General features: G+C 38.3%; 2 protein-coding genes across 3 annotated transcripts; both read right to left on the bottom strand.

The window, feature by feature from the left end:
* Positions 1-10: 10 nt before the first annotated feature.
* On the bottom strand, positions 11-9,122 carry ppp1r42 (protein phosphatase 1, regulatory subunit 42). 2 transcript variants are annotated; one of them, XM_062021291.1, is made up of 9 exons: positions 9,078-9,095; positions 8,356-8,502; positions 6,718-6,884; positions 6,507-6,645; positions 3,989-4,105; positions 2,244-2,361; positions 2,038-2,154; positions 915-1,002; positions 11-640 (listed from the first exon to the last, which is right to left on the bottom strand). In XM_062021291.1, exons 2-9 carry the CDS (start codon positions 8,488-8,490, stop codon positions 556-558), a joined length of 966 nt encoding a protein of 321 aa, XP_061877275.1. In that variant the 5' UTR covers positions 8,491-8,502; positions 9,078-9,095; the 3' UTR covers positions 11-555. The 2 variants fall into 2 exon arrangements, with proteins under 2 accessions (XP_061877275.1, XP_061877273.1); XM_062021289.1 differs by having other exon boundaries at positions 107-640; positions 8,356-8,538; positions 9,078-9,122.
* A 1,412-nt stretch (positions 9,123-10,534) lies between these two features.
* Positions 10,535-17,106, bottom strand: cops5 (COP9 signalosome subunit 5). The gene is made up of 8 exons (XM_062022051.1): positions 16,769-17,106; positions 14,593-14,827; positions 14,390-14,518; positions 14,076-14,141; positions 13,866-13,951; positions 13,676-13,787; positions 11,608-11,756; positions 10,535-10,798 (listed from the first exon to the last, which is right to left on the bottom strand). The coding sequence occupies exons 1-8, from the start codon at positions 16,903-16,905 to the stop codon at positions 10,708-10,710; spliced, it is 1,005 nt and encodes a 334-aa protein (XP_061878035.1). The 5' UTR covers positions 16,906-17,106; the 3' UTR covers positions 10,535-10,707.
* Positions 17,107-23,794: the final 6,688 nt, after the last annotated feature.

Below are 23,794 nucleotides of genomic sequence, written 5' to 3'. Positions count from 1 at the left end.
TAAGGATGGCGTAACCTATAGTTCTAAGACACTCATTACAATAAGGAGAGAAAGGTTAAGTAAACTATTTTCCTAATTACCTTGCACAACCACTTTCATATATTCAGCAACAACTGTGCAGACATGTCTGTTTTGGATATTTTTTTTTTGCATATTCTTCTGCAGTGGACATAATTTACTTTTTTGAAATATGTATACATTTATTGATCGGTATTATGATGAAAGAATTAGGCATGCAGCATAGAGCAGGGGTGTCCAAACCTTTTCCACCATGAACTGCAAAGTCACAAATCAAGAGTGGCGCTTTGATGTTTTTATATATATATTTAAAGCGATAAAAAGTTATATAAAGACAAAGCACTAATATTAGTTATTAGTATCAACATCTCAGTTTCTATATTTTTACATTTTTGCTGCATGTTGTCAAACTTTGGACACCCCTGCCACGACATTTCATATACATCCAAATATAATTTCACAAAAAACACTATTTATATTTAACAGTTATTTGACATTACAGTCAAGTGAACAAGTGTGAAAATGCCTTCAGTGATATTATGTGTGTGTAGGCCTGCACATATCTGACATGACTGCCACAGGGTTGAGCTGTCTGTTCAGAGAGCTTTTTAGCTGCTGCACCCTGAAAGACAGAAAATAAATTGTACTTATTCAAATCAATAGACAGAGGACATCTTTCTCCAAAACGACTTGAACTATAACATCTTTCAGGTGTTATCCAATATATTCTCAGTTATGTTCACCTGTATATTTTTATGTATGTAAAAAAAAAAAAAAAAAGCAGTTCATGTGAAGTATACTGAGAGACCTTATATTCTCAGTTATGTTCACCTGTATATTTTTATGTATGTAAAAAAAAAAAAAAAAAGCAGTTCATGTGAAGTATACTGAGAGACCTGTATGGCTGCTGCGGCTTCCATCCATGCATTTTAGCATGGCAGCAGACATGAGGACATGCACCTTGATGACCCATCATACCGCCATCTGCAATATTCACAAACGTCACTTCAAAAAATTATGAATAAATGATAGGCTCCAGTGACCCCAAAAAGGGACAAGCGGTAGAGAATGGATGGATGGATGAATCTAAGGCAATAAGCAAACAACAAACTAAGTTGTATGAGGGGTGCTGAAAAAAATAAATTCCCATCCCAATCACAATTCTTATTCTGAATCTAAATCAATTTATAATGACCAAAAATCTATGGTAAAAAAACCCTAATATTTAACATTTTTCAAAATCTGTTTTTAAAAATATTTTTTAGGCCATCTCCGCGCTTACTCACTGTGTGTATCATCAGCAGCCAAGAGGAGCTTTTGTAACTTGTAACCTGTTTTGAAAAGGTTTTATAATTTTTATACCAAATAATATATCGTGAGAATCTGTTTTAATCGAGAGTCCTGTTGTCGATTCTGAATCTCAAGAATCGGATCCAAATTTGAATTGTGAGTTGTTGTAAGATTCCTATTATTTACTAATATGACAGCTGGGATAGGCTCCAGCTCCCCCCGTGACCCTGAGAGGAACAAGCGGTAGAAAATGAATGGATGGATGGGCTTTCTCTCTCACACACACACACACACACACACACACACACACACACACACACACACACACACACACACACACACACACACACACACACACACACACACACACACACACACACACACACACACACACACACTTGCAATAGAAGGCTAATATTTAGCTAATTTTAAAGTAGTTGCATATGCTTTTTAGAAAAATATCATTATTCAAAATCAAAGAGTGCTATATTTGGCCATTATTTCAAATGATTAAATCATCAATTTTAAAGCATAAAAGCATATAGAATTTGCCATAATTAAATGTAATTTTAATGATAAAAAAAAGCTGAAATTTGCCACTTTTTTATATTAAAAAAATAAACAAAGCTTATTAACTCCCAAAATATATTTTCTCCTAATTACGGTGCACCATTTTAACTAAAAGTTGTGAAAATCACAAAAGAAAATCTGTTAAAAAGCAAGACTTACTTGTGAAGGGTGGTGAGATCATGTGTTTATTTTTCTTCTTCTTGGCTTCTTTGGATGCTTTCCAATTAACGAGGAACTCTCTGGTCACCTCATGGATGTCGCGGTCGTCCAGCATCTCTGTCAAAGAGGCAAATAAACACAGCATAAATAATCATTTATCAGGTTTAGATGTTTAATGATAAGTAACAATCCGAAAAGTTCTTTACTGAGTCTCGTGCACGCTGTGATCAGTCTGTCTCTGTATTTTGGGGTCTTACATACAGGATTTCCACGTAAATCCATTTGAAGGAGCCAAGGCCATGACCCGAACACCTCCTCTAATTCCTAAAAAAGCACCAAAAAGTCAGGCTCTCTTTTGTAATGTGTGGTGTTTTTGCAAAGTAAGAGTAAATAAACATGTATGTTGCCCGGTCCTAATCAGAGACAAACACGAGGATGTTTGATGCTATTAGCAAATGTTAATGTGCAGTGCAGGGGCCAATGTAAAGTCCATAAACAAGACATCAGTCTATTTTAATAAACAGTGTCGGCGGTGTCATGTAACGACAAGTGCTCTCCCGGGGCCGTGAGCCGCTCGCCTGCAGTTGTATGTTTATCTAAAGGCGCATTAATCCACGGCTGGAAATATGAACACTCTCTGGACACGCTCTGATTGTTCATTGCCTTCCTGTCTTGGCCAAAGCGCTTCCACTTTTCCAAGTGGCGCTGCAATCAGTTCAGAGGAGACCCCCTGAGCACGCCGAGCGTCCAGGCTTTGATAAATGATCGTGTCAGGGACGTCACTCAGAAGCCCCTTGCCGAGTCTCAGCCCGGTGCTAAATTACCCCCCGTGCGGGGGAGTGGGGAACAGCTCACTGAAGCTTGGCCCGACTAATGATGGGCCAGTTGTGAACCTGTATTTGACCAGAGGTTCGATTCCCCTGTCCGCACGGCTAACGCCCCCGAAGATGCTCCCCATTTGTCACCCTGGCTGACTGCCTGTCATAATCTATTTTAGAAATCCATAATGTTTCCTCCACACGGTGCAGAAGTGCGGATTGATCCTTTGGAGAGCTGTCTTTCAGGAATCAATAGAGGCAGACGGCAAAATCTGCAGAAAAAAAGTGACTTAAACGCAACACTCTCAAAATAAAGCTGGCTAATGACAATTCTAAAGATACGTCAAGATGTCCTAATTTTTTGGAATACATGCTAGCATACATGTAATATTGATATCCCCAAAGTATTATAACTATTAGATAACGGTGAAGACATTTTGCTTAATGGCGGCCGTGTTTTTCAATTAATCGTGCTCAAAGTCTACACACTTTTGTTTGTCAGTCTTCTAAAGGTGTGTACCAAATTTTGTAGTGATTCAGCTAAACGTTGCTTTTTAGAGGCCACCGAGCTGTGTGAGAAGTTTCAAGTCAGTCTGACCTAAGGGGTCTAATAACAGCATCCTCAAGTGGTGTATTTCTCAGAAAAATAATAGCACACACAACACACAGCAGGGGTGCATGTTTTGACACATTTTCACCCTTTTGTGTGCAGCGGTTTAAAGGTAGAAGACATCACTTACACAAACATCCTAATTTTATCACAAGACTGGAGGGACAGTCCTGCGCAGTAGTGTTTCCCCAATGAGGTTAAAAAAAAAGTTCTATAACTATCAGCTGTCCTGTGAGAACAAATGCTTTTTAAAAAGTGTGAGAGGAAAACAAAACTTGTGCTTGTTTGAAGCTGTCAGCAGGCCAATCCTCTTGGGAGCGCCTTGCTGATTTGTTGAATAATTCCTACCCTGAGCGAGTCTTGCAGACTGGGAGAACCGACAGTGGGATTTGTGGGATTTGATTTTGTAGAACCCCTATCTCCATATCATTTCACACAAGGCTGCGTAAAGCTGCAGCGTCACGCCATCATCGCTCATACGATGGCATTTTGACCATCATGAGTAGTAGAGGGAAGTGTTTACCTCGATATTGGCCAACTTATTATCGGCAGCAGAAAAATGTTTGATTTCCCACAACGCGGCCAGGTCCCGGACTTCATCGATGTTGTTGTTGGTGACGTTGAAGACGCAGAGAGATCTCTGCGCAAAGAAAAGAGAGAACAGTTCATTTTGCGGTGAAGAGCAGTGAGAAAACACAGCCCTCTGGACCGATGCTCAAATGTTTGGTTCATTACCACGCCACAAGAAGAAAACAACAGTGGAAACACGGCAAATCTTGTGAGACTTTGGCTAATCCAGGCGTTTAATCTAATAGTCTTTTGCTGTTTCTCTAGCGATGCCACAACAAAAGGTTACCAAGGTTACCAGGGAAGGAAAACATGTACAAAGTGTGATGATCATCATAGATCATCATCATTAAGTGTGACACATCAAGTGTGCTCAATACAATATCGCTTGAGCAACATTGAGTGTTTCCATTTAAAAAAACGGAATACACACTGCAACTGTGCATTAAATGTATATGTTGTGTTCATGGTAAATACACAATGTATAGTTTAAAACTGTTCATGTAGAGCAGGAGTGTCAAACTAATTTTCATTGAGGGACACAGTTCGCCAGTTCAAGCTGTCCTCAGAGGGCTGTTAGATAATATATGAATATTAATGTATTAGGATTTGCCTCATGATATTATTACATAATTCCTTATGCATTTGATTTTTTTTTCAGTTGTCAAAATTGTACTGTAAAATGTCCAGTGTTTTTACAATATATCATATAACATATTTTTTACTGTAAAATTCTAGTGACTATGCTGACAGTTTTTTGTCATTTTGTCAGTTGTTGATTTTACAGTGTAATACTGTAAATGGGAAAAACTGTACCTCTTTTTTTTTTTTTAACGGTACAATTTTGGCAATTGAGCTTTTACTGTAAAATCTGTAGTCATTTTAAAAATGTACAATTTGATGGATAACTTGTTTTAAAATCATAAGACAAGCATACATTTAAGTACTCATTTATATTTTAACAAAATAAAGTTTTGGATGTATGATATTTTGTTGCATTATTAGACAATGTTAAAGTTTAAAAGATATGCAATTGCATGCAGTATACATGTATTTTTATTTTTTCAGTCAAAATGGATATAATGGATGCTGGTAATTTCACGCGTATTATTTCTAGGTTTTCTTGGACCATATAAAAGGATGTGGTGGTCCTGATTTGGCCTCTGGACCTTGAGTTTGACACTTGTGACATTCAGTGTTAACTTCCTTTTACACTTGTATGACAGATGAGGTTAGAAAGTGTCATGCGTGAAGCAGACTGCCTCTTTCAACATTTCTTTAACCGCTTTGACTAGACCATCAACAAAAGGTAAGTCGTTTTACTGTATTTTAGTTTTATTACACAACGGTTAATTTCTTTTTACACTTGTATAACAGATAAGATTAGAAAGTGCCACGCGTGAAGCGGACTGCCTACCTTAACACTTCTTTAAACGCTAAAACTACACTACCACCATCATCAAAAGGTAAGTACTTTTACTTTATTTGACTTTTATTATGCAGCGGTAAACTTCCTTTTACACTTGCATGACAGATAAAGTTAAAATCTGTCTCACATGAACTGCAACTACATTGTCACTATCATCAAAAGGTAAGCAGTTATTTAAAATGTATTTAAGTTTTATCACGCTGCGGTTAAGTTCCTTTTGCATTTGTACGAGAGATAAGGTTAGAAAGTACCATGCGTGAAACAGACTGGCTTCTTTAAACGCTACAACTACATTTCCACCATTATCAAAAGATAAGTGCTTTTACTTTATTTTAGTTTTATTACCCAGCAGTTCATTTCTTTTTACACTTATATGACAGATAAGGTTAGAAAGTGCCTGCGTGAAGTGGACTGCCTCCCTTAACGCTTCTTAAAACGCTACAACTATACTACCACCATCATCAAAAGGTAAGTACTTTTACTTTAGTTTTATTATGCAGCGGTTAATTTCTTTTTACACGTGTATAACAGATAAGGTTACAAAGTGCCATGTGTCAAGCGGATCGCCTCTCTCTTTTTACACTTGAATGGATGTTAAAATGTATCTCTAAAGATTTGATGATGACGACCGTTTGACTGACAGGAACTTTATTTGCATTTGTTCTTGTCACAAATTTTACGAAGCGACCTTGATTCTTAAGTCCTATAACGGCAACATTTATAAAAAAAATCTGGACCTCACTCTTACATTTGCACTGCAATTTATTTTAATTATCTAAATAAACAGGAACCCTGAGCGCGTTCCGGGCCAGGAACAGAGATGAAACTGATTTGGCAGTCTACACCGAGAGCAACACAGACTTCTTTGACATCCTCAAACCGTACACAGTATTTTCTTTACATGGACCACCAGCCTGTGCGGCATCTTGTATTCTGCATGTTACTTAAGCCTCTTATCTGACCTTATAATTACTAAAAAGGGTTATATAGTAAAAGGGAAGTGTGGATTGCTATTTTTAACACAGTAAAAAAAAATGGGTCATACGGCAATGGAGCACAGGGTCTTAGGGTCAAAGAGCAACTTCTCCCCCGGCGCCAGCCTCTGACTCTCCACATGCAGCTCCTCCAGCTTGTTCAGTCGCTCCAAGCCCTCCACCACCGCAATCCTGTTACCACCCAGATAGCTGCAGAGCGCACAGAGGCAAGAGTTCTCCAAAGGTGAAACAAAAACATATTTTTGCTCTAAAAGCACTCACAGCTTGGAGAGTTTGTGTAGATTGGCGAGGTTGTCAATGCGCGTGATGTCGTTGTTTTGCAGGTACAGATGGGTGAGGTTGTACGCAAAGTCCAGGTTGCAAATGTGCGTGATGTGATTGTCGTACAGGTAGAGGACGGTAAGGTTTCTGCACATGGACAGGTCGCCCTGCAAAGTGGCATAAAATAGTAAGGAACTAAAATGTGATCATTTCTTTCAGTCACTTTACTAAAATAATAATGCCCAGATAGATATTCAGCTAACAATAAACCTTTCATTAATGTAGCTCCGTGTGACACGATGCAGTTCTACATCACTGCAAACCACAATAAAAAGGTACATATGGAATAGTAAATACCTCAAGCAATGTACTAGTATGTACCAGTTTGAGAAACAGTACAAGCATATGCTTACACCGGGGGTCAGCAACCCGCGGCTCCTTAGCGCCGCTCTAGTGGCTCCCTGGAGCATTTTTTAAAAAAGGATTGAAAATGGAAAAAGATGAGGGGAAAAATAAAAATGTTTTGTTTTAGTATGTTTTTGTTTGAGGACAAACATGACACAAACCTTCCCAATTGTTAGAAAGCCCAACGTTTAATATGTTTGTGTGTATGCTTCACTAATGAGAGTATTTGGTGAACATCGTTTTGTCCTACTAATTTAGGCGGTTCTCCAACTCACCATAGTGTGGACTGTGATGCAACAGTTTGTTTACATGTAAAATCTTACACTCCTTCTTTGTCTCATTTTGTTCACCAAATGTTTTATGCTGTGTGTGAATGCACAGAGTTGTGCTTTGTTGATGTTATTGACTTGTTGGAGTGCTAATCAGGCATATTTGGTCACTGCATGACTGCAAGCTAATCGATGCTAACATGCTATTTAGGCTAGCTGTATGTACATATTGCATTATTATGCCTCATTTGTAGGTATATTTGAGCTCATTTAATTTCCTTTACTTCTATCCTCTTTGTATATAATTTAGTTTTGCATGTCTCATGACACATTATATGTATGTAATATTGGCTGCATTTCAGATAGTTGTTTGTGTGCCATGTTGTTCCAGACTACAGCAAACATTACCCAGCTTGCCAAAGATTGTAATAAATCTATTAAAAGAAGATAGCCTGCCATTTCCTTTAAATTGGACACACACATCTATACCTGTGGCTATTAAAAGCTAGTAATTTCCAGGAGTTATCTCACTCTTCTAAGTAGCCTCTGATTTACTAATGGTTTCTAATGTAAAAATGTGTAGAATAAATATTACATTTCAACATTTCTGTCAACGACGATTTTCCTGTGACAGTCATTTTGATAGTAGGCTAATATAACTAATATAGACACTTACGTCATGTGTTGACTTCATTACAGCACTTATGACTTTCAAAGTCATTTTGATAGTAGGCTAATATAACTAATATAGACACTTAAATCATGTGTTGCCTTCATTATAACACTTATATATTGGGCTTTTCATTTTTTGCGGCTCCAGACAGATTTGTTTTTTGTATTTTTGGTCCAATATGGCGTACGTTTAGAGTTGCAGACCCCTGGCTTACACATAGGAAGCACAATACTGAGAACCATATGTGTCTTCAGAAAGGACTATTAATATTGCGTAATCCTTACTACTCACAATATCCTCAATATTCTGGCTGGAAAAATGCAGGTGGGTCAGAGTCCTGAGGTAGTCTTGGAGTGAGAGCCCTCTGTTCTTCTTCTTGAAGTGGTTTTTAGATTTAGCGATCAGGTCAGCGGTCAGGCGTACCATGATGGCTGCTCCCTAGACACACACTTTGTCTTCACTGTGGGTACACCCCTAAAACCACATCACGATTAAATAATGAAAGTGATTAGATACTATACATAACTATACAGATTTGTAATACTACAAGGAACATATCACAATTTGGTCCAACTATATTGAATGTACATGTCATTCTCTATAAAACATGTCTTTGATGTAATACTTTACAAGGAAAATATCACAATTTGGTCAATATTCAATGTACACGTCATTCTCTATAAAGATGTCTTTTAGGCTCCGTGGCGATGACGTCACCGACGCACCAATTCAACACAAAAATAATTACAATTTGAATGAGCGCGCTACTCGCCATGTCAAGCAGTCAAAGTATTTCCTACACGTACAGGTTATAAAATATGCCACCTCGGAAAGTGTAAGTTACAAAAGTCAAATGTACTGTAGCAGGCGATGCTAACTTTAGCTAGCACAACAATGGCGATTCAACAAAACACACATTGGACGCTGAGCATACATACTAAATGAAAAAAATCATACTCTGCAGAATTATGTACGTGTTGTTAATGCTGAAATGGGTTTAAGAAAAACTTTACCGAAGTGTCTTCTTTCAAAGTTAATGGTTACCCTGGAAACCAAGGATACAGGAAGTTGAAGCGGAAATAGTTTTTCATTTTAACTCAAATGTTAACATAGCACTTACAATATAATGAAATACGTATAATTGTATGGAACACATTATTGATTTAAAAAAAACAAACAATTAGTACAAATATGCTACAAGTAGAAACAAACATGTCAAATTCACAGCTTTTGTTTTTTTGGCTGCCCCCAGTTTGACATTATCCGCATTTATGTATTGTCTTTTCTTTGTCATGCGTGATGATAATTATCAGCAGATGGACATTTATTCTGCTGATAATCATAACATTTGTAATGTACAAGCAGTCAAAAATGTTATATCAAACATTGAGCATTCTATAAGGTGATTGGAATGAGCATGCCTCCTAGATTTCCACAGCTATATAAATATAATACATTTAGGCAATAACAGTATTTAAACATCAATGTAAAAAAATATAAGCTAAAAATCACATCGTTTATTTTAGACATTTTACAGACAAAGCAAAAACAACTATGACAATAGAGGGATTATATTCTATTTGAGAATAAGTTTATTGTGTTCCACTAATAGGCCCCCTGCTTGCATGAATATAGTAAATGAAAATCATTATAAGAAGTGGTGCCAGACTTAATCTTACAGGAGAATAAGCAGACACGTTTACTGCCTCAATGGGATTCTCTTCTTAGCTCTACACGACATCCAAAATATACATTTAGCCATTACAATACCCTAAGAAAACGACATGACACAAAACTTTTTTAAAAAAGGACAGACTGTGTCGACAGAGAGCAGGCGCACTAGCTGAATAGACTCCAGTGTGCACGGCTTCTGTTTCTGGCCTGTGTCACTGCCACGCGGCGACCAGAAAGAGAAGGCCACTCCACCGGGACATGTGCCGCAAGGAGCCAAATCGTGCAGGGAGGGACTCCGCAGATGCCAGCTGAGCCTGTGCAGAACCTTGAGTTTGTTGTTCCATTATGTAATGCTGTGAGAAGCTGCGCTGCGGTATTGGGCCCGTGTTTGACCTGTCAGAGAAGGTGCTCACGCACATTCTGGGTTCAAATGCGGTGCTGCGGGATAACAAATGTTCTTCATGCAACAGCTGAAGCGTGAAGGGACACGGTGCAAAGTGAGAAGCACTGAACACATGTAAATACAATGAGATAACACCACAAAGTAAAGCTCATTTAAATCATCACCAAATTGCAGACCTTCATAGAATCCCTTCAGCATATTCTTTAATCATGTCATTAGGATTAATGTATTTTTTCTGACAAAGCAATGGAGATTTTTTTTGTTAAACTTGAACAAATAAAAAAAATATCTATCGATATATAAGATAGTACTTTATTGATTCCTTCAGGAGAGTTCCCTCAGGAAAAAAGAGATCAAGAATAAAAGCCAAAATAAATAATAAAACCACACAAATATTTTCTACCACTTTTTTTAATGTTTGTACTTGACTACTGTAAGATTTAAAGGGCAACAACAATCAAATGAAAAAAAAATTCTAGGATGAAGGACAGATGCTGAAAAACATACAATTGTGCCCATGGCAATAAAACCCAACAACATGTGCACTCTAAATTGTAGTTGTGGTTTTAATTGCCAGAAGTGTTGATTTGATTGAAGAGTTTGTCCTTAATGACTTGAGACATCAGACCGTGAATTGCTTCTATGGTCGTTTTGCAGCTAAATGAAAACAAAGGGACTGAGTTAAGTTCTGGCACAAAGTATATAAATTATACAGCGTGTCCAAAGTCTCTTTACAATGTAAACATAATATTACAAAAGCAATGGATGAAATTTGTAAATCAGAATTCTTCAATATCACGGGTGTTAAACTCAGGGCCTGGAGCCACGAAAGCTTGGAAATAATAGGAGACTTCATCGTTCTTGCTAAATCTATTTACATTTTGACATAAAAATTGTACTGCATGCAGCTGCAGTTCTTAGCTAAATATTTTTTATCCTGTGAAACAACAAGCTAGGTGTTTTTCTTTTTGAAATAATTTTTAAAATAGCTGAATTTTGTATCATTGTTGGTCAACAATAATAATTCTAAAATGAAGGAGCAATTGCTTAATATCATGAGGCGATTAAAGTCTACATCAATATGGTTATATTTCATATATGTTTTGCAGTTACAAGCGGCTTTCTGAGGGCAGCCGTAACTGTGATGTGGGCCAAGATGAAAACTAGTTTGACACCGCTGTTCTATATACTTCGTAGTTGTTCAAATTTTTTATATTTTGATTTTTAAATCAAAGATTTATTCATTCACTCCCCTGAAATTATTTTTATGTTAAAAAAAACGTGTGTTTTAACGATGTGCATTCTGCAAAAAATTGAAATGGCGCAAAATACTTCAATATCTATTCCTCATTTTGTAATAATTTCCACAAATTAGTCTTAATTTACTTTTATAATGTGTTAAATTGTAAAGAGACTGCATGAACACCCTGTATTATTATAGGTTTTAATTGTAATTATAGACGTACCTGTCTCGAGTGGCCTTGGCCAGCTTGTCCTCTGACTTCCTGTCGTGTGTGTCGAGGCCGAGCATGAAGCTGCCTCGGCCCAGTTGGGCCTCTGACTGCTCCAGCTTCTCTGACAGATCGAACACCTGGCCCGTGGTGTAGTCAGAGTTCTAACCAGGAATAAGAGAAAGAAAAGAAAATTCACGCACAATTTCCTCACAAAAGATGGACAACATATTCTCTGCAAAAAGTGTGTTTATGAGGGGTGATGAATGAAAAGAAGCCAGTGGAAGGTTTGCTTAAGGTGAGGCCCATGTTTTTAGTGGGGAAGGTAATTAAAAGACAATGACAAGGCCCCCCCCCCAAACAGGGGTGACAGCGCCAGGGCTGACAAAGCCTGTCACTTGTGCCGGCGCTCCTTCTTGACATCTAGTCAATTCGTCTTCATCTGCAGTCCCAAAGAGCGCAATGTTTGGTTAAGCCTGGTGCCTATTTAGCTGCTATAGTCAGACTGGGGACAGAGTGGCTGCATCCACAATAAGAATTCACATGTTTATTTGTGTGTGTGTGCGACATAAAAAGATGAGCCATAAGTAACAATGGCCGTGCCGCCTTGTTATCAAAATAACCAAGCAAAAGCGTTTAGCTACCTAGTGATATAACGATATACAGTATTAATGTTAACCACGGTAAAACTGAGGGTTATTATTACAGTTTTATATTAAAATTATCAAAAAACCACTGCAAAAAACACTTTTAAAAAGTGCACTAACTGCACTTTTATAAACTCACAGACTGAGTGGTGACAGCTCGCTAGCTGAAATGCTAACATGAAAACAAGAGCCATTAACATAATTCCCTAATAAGAAACGACATACCCCAATCTAAACTTGTATAAACACTATGCTGTCTGAGCCACTAAGATATTCAATTGTGTACATTTAACTTAAAAGCTGTGCAGAATGATAGTTCTATACCAGGGCTGCACAATTAATTGACATTGAGGTTGTAATTAGTGCTATAAATAGCCGGAAGATGTTGAGTTTTTTTCTCTCTCCCGCCGTCACCGCCATTTGAGTGACAGACATGTTCACCAATTGTTTGTTCGTCTCTCGCTTCAAACAGGGACAAAGAGGTCTCACTCTTTGCATCGCTCTGAGCACCTGAGCGCCTTTATTTAATAGTAGAATTAACTGAACGCTGTGAGCACTCTCTTCACTCTTTTACAATGTTTGTCTCGGTGGGCGGAGCGCAAGGCGCCATCTTTACACACACAGGAGGAACAGACAGCCTTATTTGTTGCAGTTTAGGCACATAATGTAGACAGAAGTCTGCATACAGCCAAATATTTTTTCAAGTAAATTATTGCATAATGTTCTAATGTGTGGTACCTCGAGACAAGAATGCTAACTGACAGTCTAAATGTAACATGTCTTCCATTACTCGTTATTTTCGCAGTTTTATGCATTTTTATGTACAAAATTAAAAATTTGCAACTTGCACTCGCAATTTTGGAGGGAAAAATCGCAGATAGTTTTTTTCTCAAAATTGCGCAGCCCTGTTCTATACTAAGAGGAATTCGAGACAGCGTGTTTTTACGATGCGTTCAAAGACTACTGAACAGAGTAGAACGCCGCAACACCCACCAGAATTAATAAATGTAATTTTTTGTCACGCATTTTTATTTTAAATTTATCTTAAAGTGCTACAGTACAAAGCAATATTTAAAACAATAAACGCTAAGCCTAAAACAAATACAATTCTATGACGAAAACACTAAGTGAAGCATAAAAAACACAAAACATGCAAAATGTGGGTTTTCTAACAGTATGTATATTTATTTTATATATGTATAAAAAATATTATCTCTGTAAAAAGATTTCAGTGTGTCTATAAGTACCTTTTTGAGCACACTCAACTATACCGTGATAATGACCATGGTTTTTTTCATATTGTTCCTTCCCTATAGCTAACACATTAACTGCCATTAATCTCAGCAAGTGATCAAATTTTCAACATGCAACAATTTACTGTAAATCCAAAATACAAATGTTAATTAGCCAATACATTTAAAAACATGCATACACACCGTAAGAAGACTTGAGGAACTCAAAGTATTGACCCAGTATTTATTCCAAAGGAGTTCCAGCAGTTTTCTATCGAGGGATGACTTAAAATAAGTTACTTCCAAGGCATAATACCTAAACAGATAAGAACAAAACAATGAGCAACCAGCAGAAATAATTGTGTAATAGTATATTTGATACAGCATCACTTACTGTTTACAGTGCACACCAAAGTCTTCTATCTTGTTCAAAGGGATTGTTTGATATTCTGAGGGTCCTTCGTCAGGAGGCTTGTAGCCCTGGAAACAAACACATTATAAAGTCCAAACACCTATACATACATTTCTAACAAAGAAGTAAAAATTCAAATGCAGAGAAGTCATCCTCATTTTTATCTAATAAGCTAAAAATATTTCCCCCTACCTTTGGATACGTCCTGAAGGCGCCAAGGTTGACTTTCCCCGCAGAAATAGTCCGAGTGGGGTCGATCTGTGCGAAGCAAGATACAGTAGAGCAGGAAAGTGAGGTTGGAGGTCATGCAGACATTTCCCCTCTGGGACCCACTCAAGTGTGTCCACACAAGCACAGGCTGTCAAGTGTGTTGCAGTCACGCTCTTTAATTACACAGTGCCCATGGCGCCGCAGCACAAATAGCAGAAAAAGGAGACTACAATAGCAAAATATCAATTCACCTGCATTATATTCTTTAGTTACACTATAATGACTATTCCACTTACCACCACGGCCACAAATGGCTCCTGAAATTGCTGATTGAGCATCTGAGTGCTGACGTCAATGCCGGAGAGCCAGCATCCGTAACCCGGGTGACTGTGGTACCAGCCGATGGCGTTCTCCAGCCTGCCAACCTGAGACAATCGCAGTATCAGCGGTAGTGTGGACATGCAGAGGGTCGTACGTGTTGTTTACATCGGCACCCAACCTGTTTGGCATTCTCAATGTAGGCGGCCATGTATTCATAGGCCGCAGCCTGGGCGTTTACTCTGGTCTCTGTGCCTTCCACAGGCAGGGCGAAGCTGTCCATGATGATCATGCTCTCTCCATCCACCTTCCCCAGCATGAGGCCCATCACCTCCAGGTTGCCCCCTGATCTGGCATGCATCACCATCTTCAGGAGGGCTAAGGCTGATACCTTGCAATACTTGAAGTAGTGGTGACTGTCAAGAGGTACACACAGATACATGTCATCAATGCGATACAACTGCTGTGTATTAGAGGTTGGTATCGAACAGCCGAGTAATCGGTGATATCAAGACTTTAGGGATGTAACAATATTGTACATACGGCGGTATTGTGGTTTCAGAATCCTTACAGTATTGCCAAATAGAAAACTTGGTGAGTGTAGGTTTTTTCTTTCACTTTTGCGTTGGCCAGTCTAAAAAATAAACTATATCTCCCCAAATCCTCTGTGCAGTACAGGACCAGCAAGTTGGGGGCGTGGAATGCCGTAAAGGAGAGAAAAATAAGAAGCATTTGGGAGAAGTGTGTTCGTAGTAGTCGTAGATTAGAGGAATTGTTTTTTTCAAACATTTTATCAAAATCCGTCCATAACGTTTTGAGTTATGTTGCTAACAGACAGACAAACCCTGGTGAAAACATAAGCTCTCTGGCGTAGGTTATAAACTCGAGCGTTTCCAAGCTGACACAGAGCAAGTCACCGTGCAACCGGGCGGACACCACACACGGTGTACGGGTAATACTGTATAAGAAGCTCCTTGATAAAACCATCACCCGGAGAAGATATTTGAAGCCGGCAAAGCTAAACATCAATATGTGCGGTATTTATAATATATATATATATATATATATATATATATATATATATATATATATATATATATATATATATATATATAAAAATGTCCACTGCAGAGGATACTACTTTTCAGAAATAAAACCCAGAGACAGACTAGCGGTAGAAAATGGATGGATGAATGGAAAAGTGGAAAGACACTAAACTGAACAGAACAGGATTGTTTTACACTTGTTACACCGGATGTCTACATTGTCACTTTAAAAGACCCTCAACTGTTAGTTGTTTTTTAAAATATATTTGCTTGTGACGGTGGATGTTCCAGCGCTATTCTTTGCTTAAAATACATGTTAATAGAGTAAAAAATATGATTAGAACTTGTTAGCGTTATGTCTGCGTTCAATTACAGTAAGTGTGTTCCTGCCACTTCATTTCAAACACTATGGCTTTTTTTACCAAGTCTCTATAAGGGGCCACGACAATATGGTACCATGGCCTTAATACTGTGATAATATTGTACCGTGAGATTTTGATATTGTTGCATCCCTACGAGACTTACACTTGGATATTTTTAAGAATGATTTTTATTGGTCATGATTATAATCTTAATTAAAACACAAAACGTCCATCCATCCATTTTGTACCGCTTGGCCCTAGTGTGTGAATGTGAGTGTGAATGTTGTCGGTCTATCTGTGTTGGCCCGGTCATGAGGTTGCGACTTGTCCAGGGTGTACACTGCCTTCCGCCTGAATGCAGCTGAGATAGGCTCCAGCACCCCCCGCGATCCCTAAAAGGGACAAGCGGTAGAAAAATGGATGGATGGATGGATTTTCATCTCGGGGTCTTGGAAGCCTATCCCAGCTGCATTCGGGCGGAAGGCTGGGTACACCCTGGACAAGTTGTATTCTAGCAAAACAAAACAAAAAAATACCACATAACTGTGAACAATTTTTTAATATTTAATACAATAATGTAACAATATCAACAGCAAAAACAAAACATATTCCCTGACATACAACTGCTTGTGAAAAATGAGTAATCAAAAGCAACAACTACTATTTGATATTAATTTTAATTCTTTAGCTTTTGGCCCCCAGCCACCCTGTATCCAACACTTATCACCGCTGTTTAAAAACGATACGATACAATAAGCGAGCAAAATACACAAATATTAGCGGAAATAAATATAAACGAAGATTGAAAATATCGATCCGGTACCGATACCACCCTGCTTCAGTTTGGATCGATCCGCCCACCTCGATCGTGTTTTTAAAGTCCAACACGTTCTCATTGTGGTTTTAAATAGTTGATGAACATATGTAAGAGGATGTGTGGAGAACTTACTCCTTAGTCCACGGCTTCGCTGCGAGGATCTCCTGCTGCTGCTTCTTGTCATATTTGTAAATTTCATCTATGCTTTGAACTTCCTGCATGCTGTTTGTGAGCTCCCAGGTTTTCTGAGCCGTGCTAGAACCCGCCATGTTGACTTATGGAGAAACCGAGATTCGACTTCAAACCATGAACGTTCGCCAAATCGTCACAAAAGCCTATACTTAAAAAAAGACTAAACTGACACAATGACAAGGCCAACTCTAACAAGCCCACTAGCTCAGAGGCGCCATGACAGTGGATGATACCATTATTAGACGCTATTCAAAGGGGACGAATTTAACCCGCATTTTCTGGACATTCTATTAGTGTTTATGAATTTAAAAAAGCTGATAAAAGTCAACATTAGAAACCTAAAACGCTCCGTGATCGGTCGCTATGCTAATATCCGTTACAAAGCAACACAATACACCTCCTGGACAAACGTTATGGTTCAGTCCAAATAGACAGGAAGTGGCAAGATAGTGTTGTACTGCCACCTCGCGGCAGCTTTTTATTGTAAGTATTTATTTCGGACATGTTTACCCGGTAAGGGACAAGCGGTAGAAATGGATGGATGGATGGGTTTTTAAGAGGTAAAAAAAACTAAAAGTGTAATGAAAAGAAAATAATAGCAGTATGATGATGTGTTTAGAATATGTATACAGTTACAATGTTTATATCCCATGTTTACAGTTTCACATCATACCATGTCCGAAAAGCAGTAGGAGAAGCAGAGTTTTATTGATTGATTGATTTGAACTTTTATTAGTAGATTGCACAGTGCAGTACATATTCCGTACAATTGACCACTAAATGGTAACACCCGAATGCGTTTTTCAACTTGTTTAAGTCGGGGTCCACTTAAATTGATTCATGATACAGGTATATACTATACTATCATCATAATACAGTCATCACACAAGATAATCATCAGAGTATATACATTGAATTATTTACATTATTTACAATCCGGGGTGTGGGATGTGGAGGCGGGGGGGCGGGGGGGGGGGGTTGTTAGGTTTGGTTGATATCAACACTTCAGTCATAGATAGGTAGTACTTTATTGATTTCTTCAGGAGAGTTCCCTCAGGAAAATTAAAACAATCATCAACAATTGCATCATCAGAGAAATGGACATTGGAACAGTGTAGGACTGACTTGGTAGGATATGTACAGCAAGTAGTGGACATAGAGAGAGAGAGAGAGAGAGAGAGAGAGATCAGAAAGCATAAGAATAAGTATCTACGTTTGATTATTTACATTTGATTATTTACAAACCGGGGAGGTAGGATGTGGAAGGGGGAGGGTGTTAGTTTAGGGTTGAAGTTGCCTGGAGGTGTTCTTTTAGTGCGGTTTTGAAGGAGGATAGAGATGCCCTTTCTTTTACACCTGCTGGGAGTGCATTCCATATTGATGTGACATAGAAGGAGAATGAGTTAAGACCTTTGTTAGATCGGAATCTGGGTTTAACGTGGTTAGTGGAGCTCCCCCTGGTGTTGTGGTTTTGGCGGTCATTTACGTTATGGAAGTAGTTTGACATGTACTTCGGTATCAGGGAGGTGTAGCGGATTTTATAGACTAGGCTCAGTGCAAGTTGTTTTACTCTGTCCTCCACCCTGAGCCAGCCCACTTTGGAGAAGTGGGTAGGAGTGAGGTGTGATCTAGGGTGGAGGTCTAGAAGTAATCTGACTAGCTTGTTCTGGGATGTTTGGAGTCTAGATTTGAGGGTTTTGGAGGTGCTAGGGTACCAGGAGGTGCATGCGTAATCGAAAAAGGGTTGAATGAGAGTTCCGCTAGAATCTTCATGGTGCTTTTGTTGACCAGAGAGGAGATTCTATAGAGAAATCTTGTTCGTAGGTTGACCTTTTTGATTACCTTGGTTGCCATTTTATCACAGGAAAGATTAGCCTCTAGAATGGAACATATGTAGGTGACCTCATCTTTCCTGGTGATAACAATGTCACCTACTTTTATAGTGAAGTCACTGACTTTCTTAAGGTTGATGTGGGACCCAAATAGGATGGATTCCGTTTTACCCAAGTGTATGGATAGCTTGTTGTCAGCGAGCCAGGTGCAAATTCTACAGAGTTCAGCACTGAGGATTTTCTCCACCTGTGACTTGTCCTTGCCGGATACCAGCAAACAAGAACAATTCACAGTCGCATGCTGATGACATGTCGTTTATGTATATTAGGAACATTAAAGGCCCTAATATACTGCCTTGGGGGACTCCACAGCTTACTTAGAGGGGGGTGACACGGTGCCGTTCACCTCTACCACCTGTTTCCTCCCTTTCAAGTAAGATTGCATCCAGCTCGATGAGGTTTTATCAAATCCGATTGCTCTGAGCTTATCCAACAGTATAGCGTGGTTAACAATGTCAAAGGCCTTCTGAAGGTCCAGCATGACCATGCCGCAGTATTTGCCCGCGTCCACCTCATGTTTGATGTGGTCGGTCAGATAGAGAAGGCATGTGTCAGTGGAGTGGTTAGGTCTGAAGCCGGATTGGAATTTGTACATGAGTTTATTAGTGGCAAGTTAACTATCGACCTGTTCATAAACTATTTTTTCCAATACTTTCGAAATGGAACTGAGAATAGAAACAGGTTGGTAGTTGCCAGGTTCTAATTTGCTACCTTTTTTAAAGAGGTGAGTTACTCTTGCTATCTTGAAATCTTTTGGTACTTGGCCTTGTGTAATTGAGAGGTTTATTATGTGCTTGATGATTGGGGCAATGGTGGTGGCAGAGTCCCTGAGGAATCTGGAGGGGATATTGTCAAGGCCGGTGGCCTTGTTTGGGTGGAGCGCGCTCAATTTTTTAAGCACCTCGTCAGCTGAGATCATTTCTAATTTGAAATCGTTGTTGGATACTCCTAGCTTTCTGTAGAAGGCTTTAATGAGTTCTAGTTTATTTAATCCTACCACTTTTCAGTGTACCAATAATTTCTAACACAATTGTTCACTTTATTTTTCAATCTTTAACCCAAAAACATATACACAAATGGATAAATGACAATACAGTTCACATGAATAAATGGTTCAATTACTGTATGGTTCACATAATTATGTGTCATTCATCAATAAGGTTCAAGATGTTTATCAGTATTCCTCTTCCTTTTTTAACTGCAGTTTTTTAAACTGCATATTAATACATTAATACAAGTTTTTTGCAAAATCCATTCCATATTTTAATTCCACATACTTATATGCTAAAAGTGTTCAGTGTTGTACGTGCATAAAAATGTTTTAAGTACAATTTTTCTCTCAGGTTATATTTCTTTTCGTTTGTTGAGAAGATTCTTGGGTAGCTGGATATAGCTTGCGTTGTACACAATTTCAGCTGTTTGCAAATGCACTCAATCATTGAATTTCAATATTTTTAATTCAATAAATAAATTGTTTGTGTGGTCTGACCCTCGATATCCAACATTATATATTAGTCTGTTAGTGAATGAAGCTTACTTTTGCAGTTATTTCCTCATATTTTTACACAATAACTCAGATATGGTAACACAATCGAGCTGTAGAGGAGTCATTTTTTTAAATAAATTTTTTGGTTCAGTACATATTTTTGCTTTATTCATTATTAAAATATTTCTTGCCACCTAGTGTTGTATATTTTTCCATGAGGGTTCATGTTCATTTTATCATCAATTATATATATATATATATATATATATATATATATATATATATATATATATATATATATATATATATATATATATATATATATATATATATATATATATATATATATATATATATATATATATGTGTGTGTGTGTGTGTGTGTGTGTGTGTGTGTGTGTGTGTGTGTGTGTGTGTGTGTGTGTGTGTGTGTGATCGAAGCCATATTATTTGGAAAATAGCATTATTTTAGTTTTACTGAGATCCAAGTAAAGTCTGTATTTCTCAAATAATCTTTTTAATTTGTCCATTTCTGCTGTTATTTGTTTTCTCCTGAACAAAATGTGGCCGTGTCGTTTGCAAATAATACTAATTTGAAGTCCTTTTTAACTTAACAAATGTCTTTTATATAGAGATTGAAGATATTTGGTCCCAGTATTGATCCCTGGGGTACACCACAAGATATATTTAGAGTTGCAGACCAACCCCCTAATGCCATACCGTTCTAATTACTTAATTAAGATATTTTGATTAATTGTGTCAAATGCCTTTGTTAGTTACCCATAAACACTTCCGCTGCACACTATTTACTATCTATTGCAACGGTAATCTCTTCCGTTATTTCCATCAATGCCATCGATGTTGATATGTTGGCTGTGTATCTGTATCGGCTGTCAAGTTAAAGTTAAAGTACCAATGATTGTCACACACACACTAGGTGTGGCGAAATTTGTCCTCTGCATTTGACCCATCCCCTTGTTCACCCCCTGGGAGGTGAGGGGAGCAGTGGGCAGCAACGGTGGCCGCGCCGGGGAATCATTTTTGGTGATTAAACCCCCAATTCCAACCCTTGATGCAGAGTGCCAAACAGGGAGGTAATGGGTCCCATTTTTATAGTCTTTGGTATGACTTGGTCGGGTTTGAACTCACAACCTACCGATCTCAGGGCGGACACTCGACAAGTATTTCTCAAATGAGACTTGATCTGGAATTTTTTCCTTCAGATTTGGTTTAATATTTACGAATTAGTTAGTAAAGCTTTCAATTACTTTGTTCATGTTATAATTTTTTATATTTACATCTGAGAAATATTGAGCGTAGTCCCGCTTCAACCCATTTTTAAAGATACTATTTAGGATGCTCCATGTAGCGCTCATGTTGTTTTTGTTCATCCAAAGATGATCGTTAGCTTGTTTTTTTATGCTTTATACTGGTTTCTGCCTCTGTAGAGCTTTGTATGTAATACTCTATAAAATGTATTTTTCAGTTTGTCATAAAACATTCAAAAAATGATGCTTCATCTACATCATTTTTACTGTACACATTGTCACAACTTAGTTCTCTCAGCTCATTCTTGAAAGCATCCATACTTTTGCAGTTTTCAAAGTGTCTTTTTGTCATCCATTTTCCAGTCCTTGTAGTTTCCGTCACAGATTGGGAAAACTTGTAGATGACCACTTGTAGTAATATCAAAATCATTAACAAACATATTACGCCTACTCAGTGGCCTTGTGGTTAGAGTGTCCGCGCTGAGATCGGTAGGTCGTGAGTTCAAACCCGGCAGAGTCATATCAAAGACTATAAAAATGGGACCCTGCTTGGCACTCAGCATCAAGGGTTGGAATTGGGGGTTAAATCATCAAAATGATTCCTGGGCGTGGCCACCGCTGCTGCTCACTGCTCCCCTGTGGGGATGGGTCAAATGCAGAGGATAATTTCACCGCACCTAGTGTGTGCGTGACAATCAATGGCACTTTAACGTTTTATTATCAATAAGTGTGGCACAGTGCCCTGTGATTCTGCTTATAAACTCCAAGATGCACTTAAAATACTTTCATTCTCTCAAAAATGGACAGTGCGCCTTATAACCCGGTGCGCCAAATGTACGGATTAATTCTGGTTGTGCTTACTGTCCTCGAAGCAATATTATTTGGTACATGGAGTAATAATAAGTGTGATCAGTAGATGGCAGTCACACATACGAGATACGTGTGGACTGCAGGTTGACGCCCTCTGTTCAATAAGTGACTTGCGAGTACTGGTCAGCAAGCAAAACCAACACTTTGATGTTTCATTGAGAATACAGAACATTACACACGACGCTCAAAAATATGTCACTATGTTTTAGTACACTTTGGTAAGCTACGACGTCGCACCATTTGATGGATTGTCTGCGCATTACCGTAGTCGGTGTACTGTGCTTCAACATACTCTATGTATATTATAGTGTGTGTAAAAAGACCTCAAAATGGCACCTATCAAGACAAATAATCTGCCGTTTTGTTTCGACCTGTTATGCAAAACCAACTTTTCTTAGCTATTAGTACCTGCTAATGTGTGTTTGGGATCTGCATATGTCCTGAAAATTGGGGTGTGTGGGGGTATGGTTCTTTTTTGGTCATAAAAAAATACAATCATGTGTGCAGACTGTATTGATCTATATTGATATATTTAATAAAAAGAAAAAAAAGTTTTATTAAAAAAAAAAATTGTGCGGCCCGGTACCAATTGATCCATGGACCGGTACCGGGCCGCCGCCCGGTGGTTGGGGACCACTGATCCATGCAACATTTTGACCAAAGAACCACCATTACATTTGTGTCTCAAATGTAAAAAAAAAATAAAAATCATAATATGACCCCTTTAATGTGCCTTAGAATTTGGTGCGCCTTTTGTATGAAAATAGACCTGAATAGACTGTATCTGTGTTGGCCCTGCAATGAGGTGGCGACTTGTCCAGGGTGTTTCCTGCCTTCTGCCCGAATGCAGCTGAGATAGGCTCCAGCACCCCCCGCGACCCCAAAAGGGACAAGCGGTAGAAAATGGATGGATGGATAGACATCATCAGCGGTGCGCCCTCTGGTCCGAAAACTACTGCCTTTCATCAATTGACTTACGTGACTTAGGCTGACCAATACATTTTTGCTCTTTATGGTAGAGTTCAATGTTTGTATAGAATATTATCAATAGCAAATGACATGTTTTCCACCACTTTGTAGTTCAGTTATTTCGCCACTCTTCTTGTTTCTGTGAATTAAGTTCAGTTCGTATGCCTTCCAATTCAAAATCCATTCCTTTTTTTGCGTCAAAGCATGTCTCTGAGATAGCAATCACCTTAAAGCAGTGCTCCTCAATGAATTTGTCACGCCCCCACTTGGAGGAAGAAAACATTTTGCAAGCCTCCACTCTCTGCCGCGACTATAAATAGCGTAATTTGTCTATGAAATGATTAAGTACACTTCTGCATAACATTGTATCCTTAATACATTAAAGAAATACAACAAATAATAACTTAAACATTTTTTAAAGTCTGTAACAGAAAATATTTACAGTGCATTAAATTCTTATTTAAACATCAACATTTTCCGA

Source organism: Entelurus aequoreus, linkage group LG15 (assembly GCF_033978785.1).
Source record: "Entelurus aequoreus isolate RoL-2023_Sb linkage group LG15, RoL_Eaeq_v1.1, whole genome shotgun sequence".
Taxonomy (NCBI): Eukaryota; Metazoa; Chordata; class Actinopteri; order Syngnathiformes; family Syngnathidae; genus Entelurus; species Entelurus aequoreus.
This window is presented reverse-complemented; position numbering and strand designations above follow the sequence as displayed.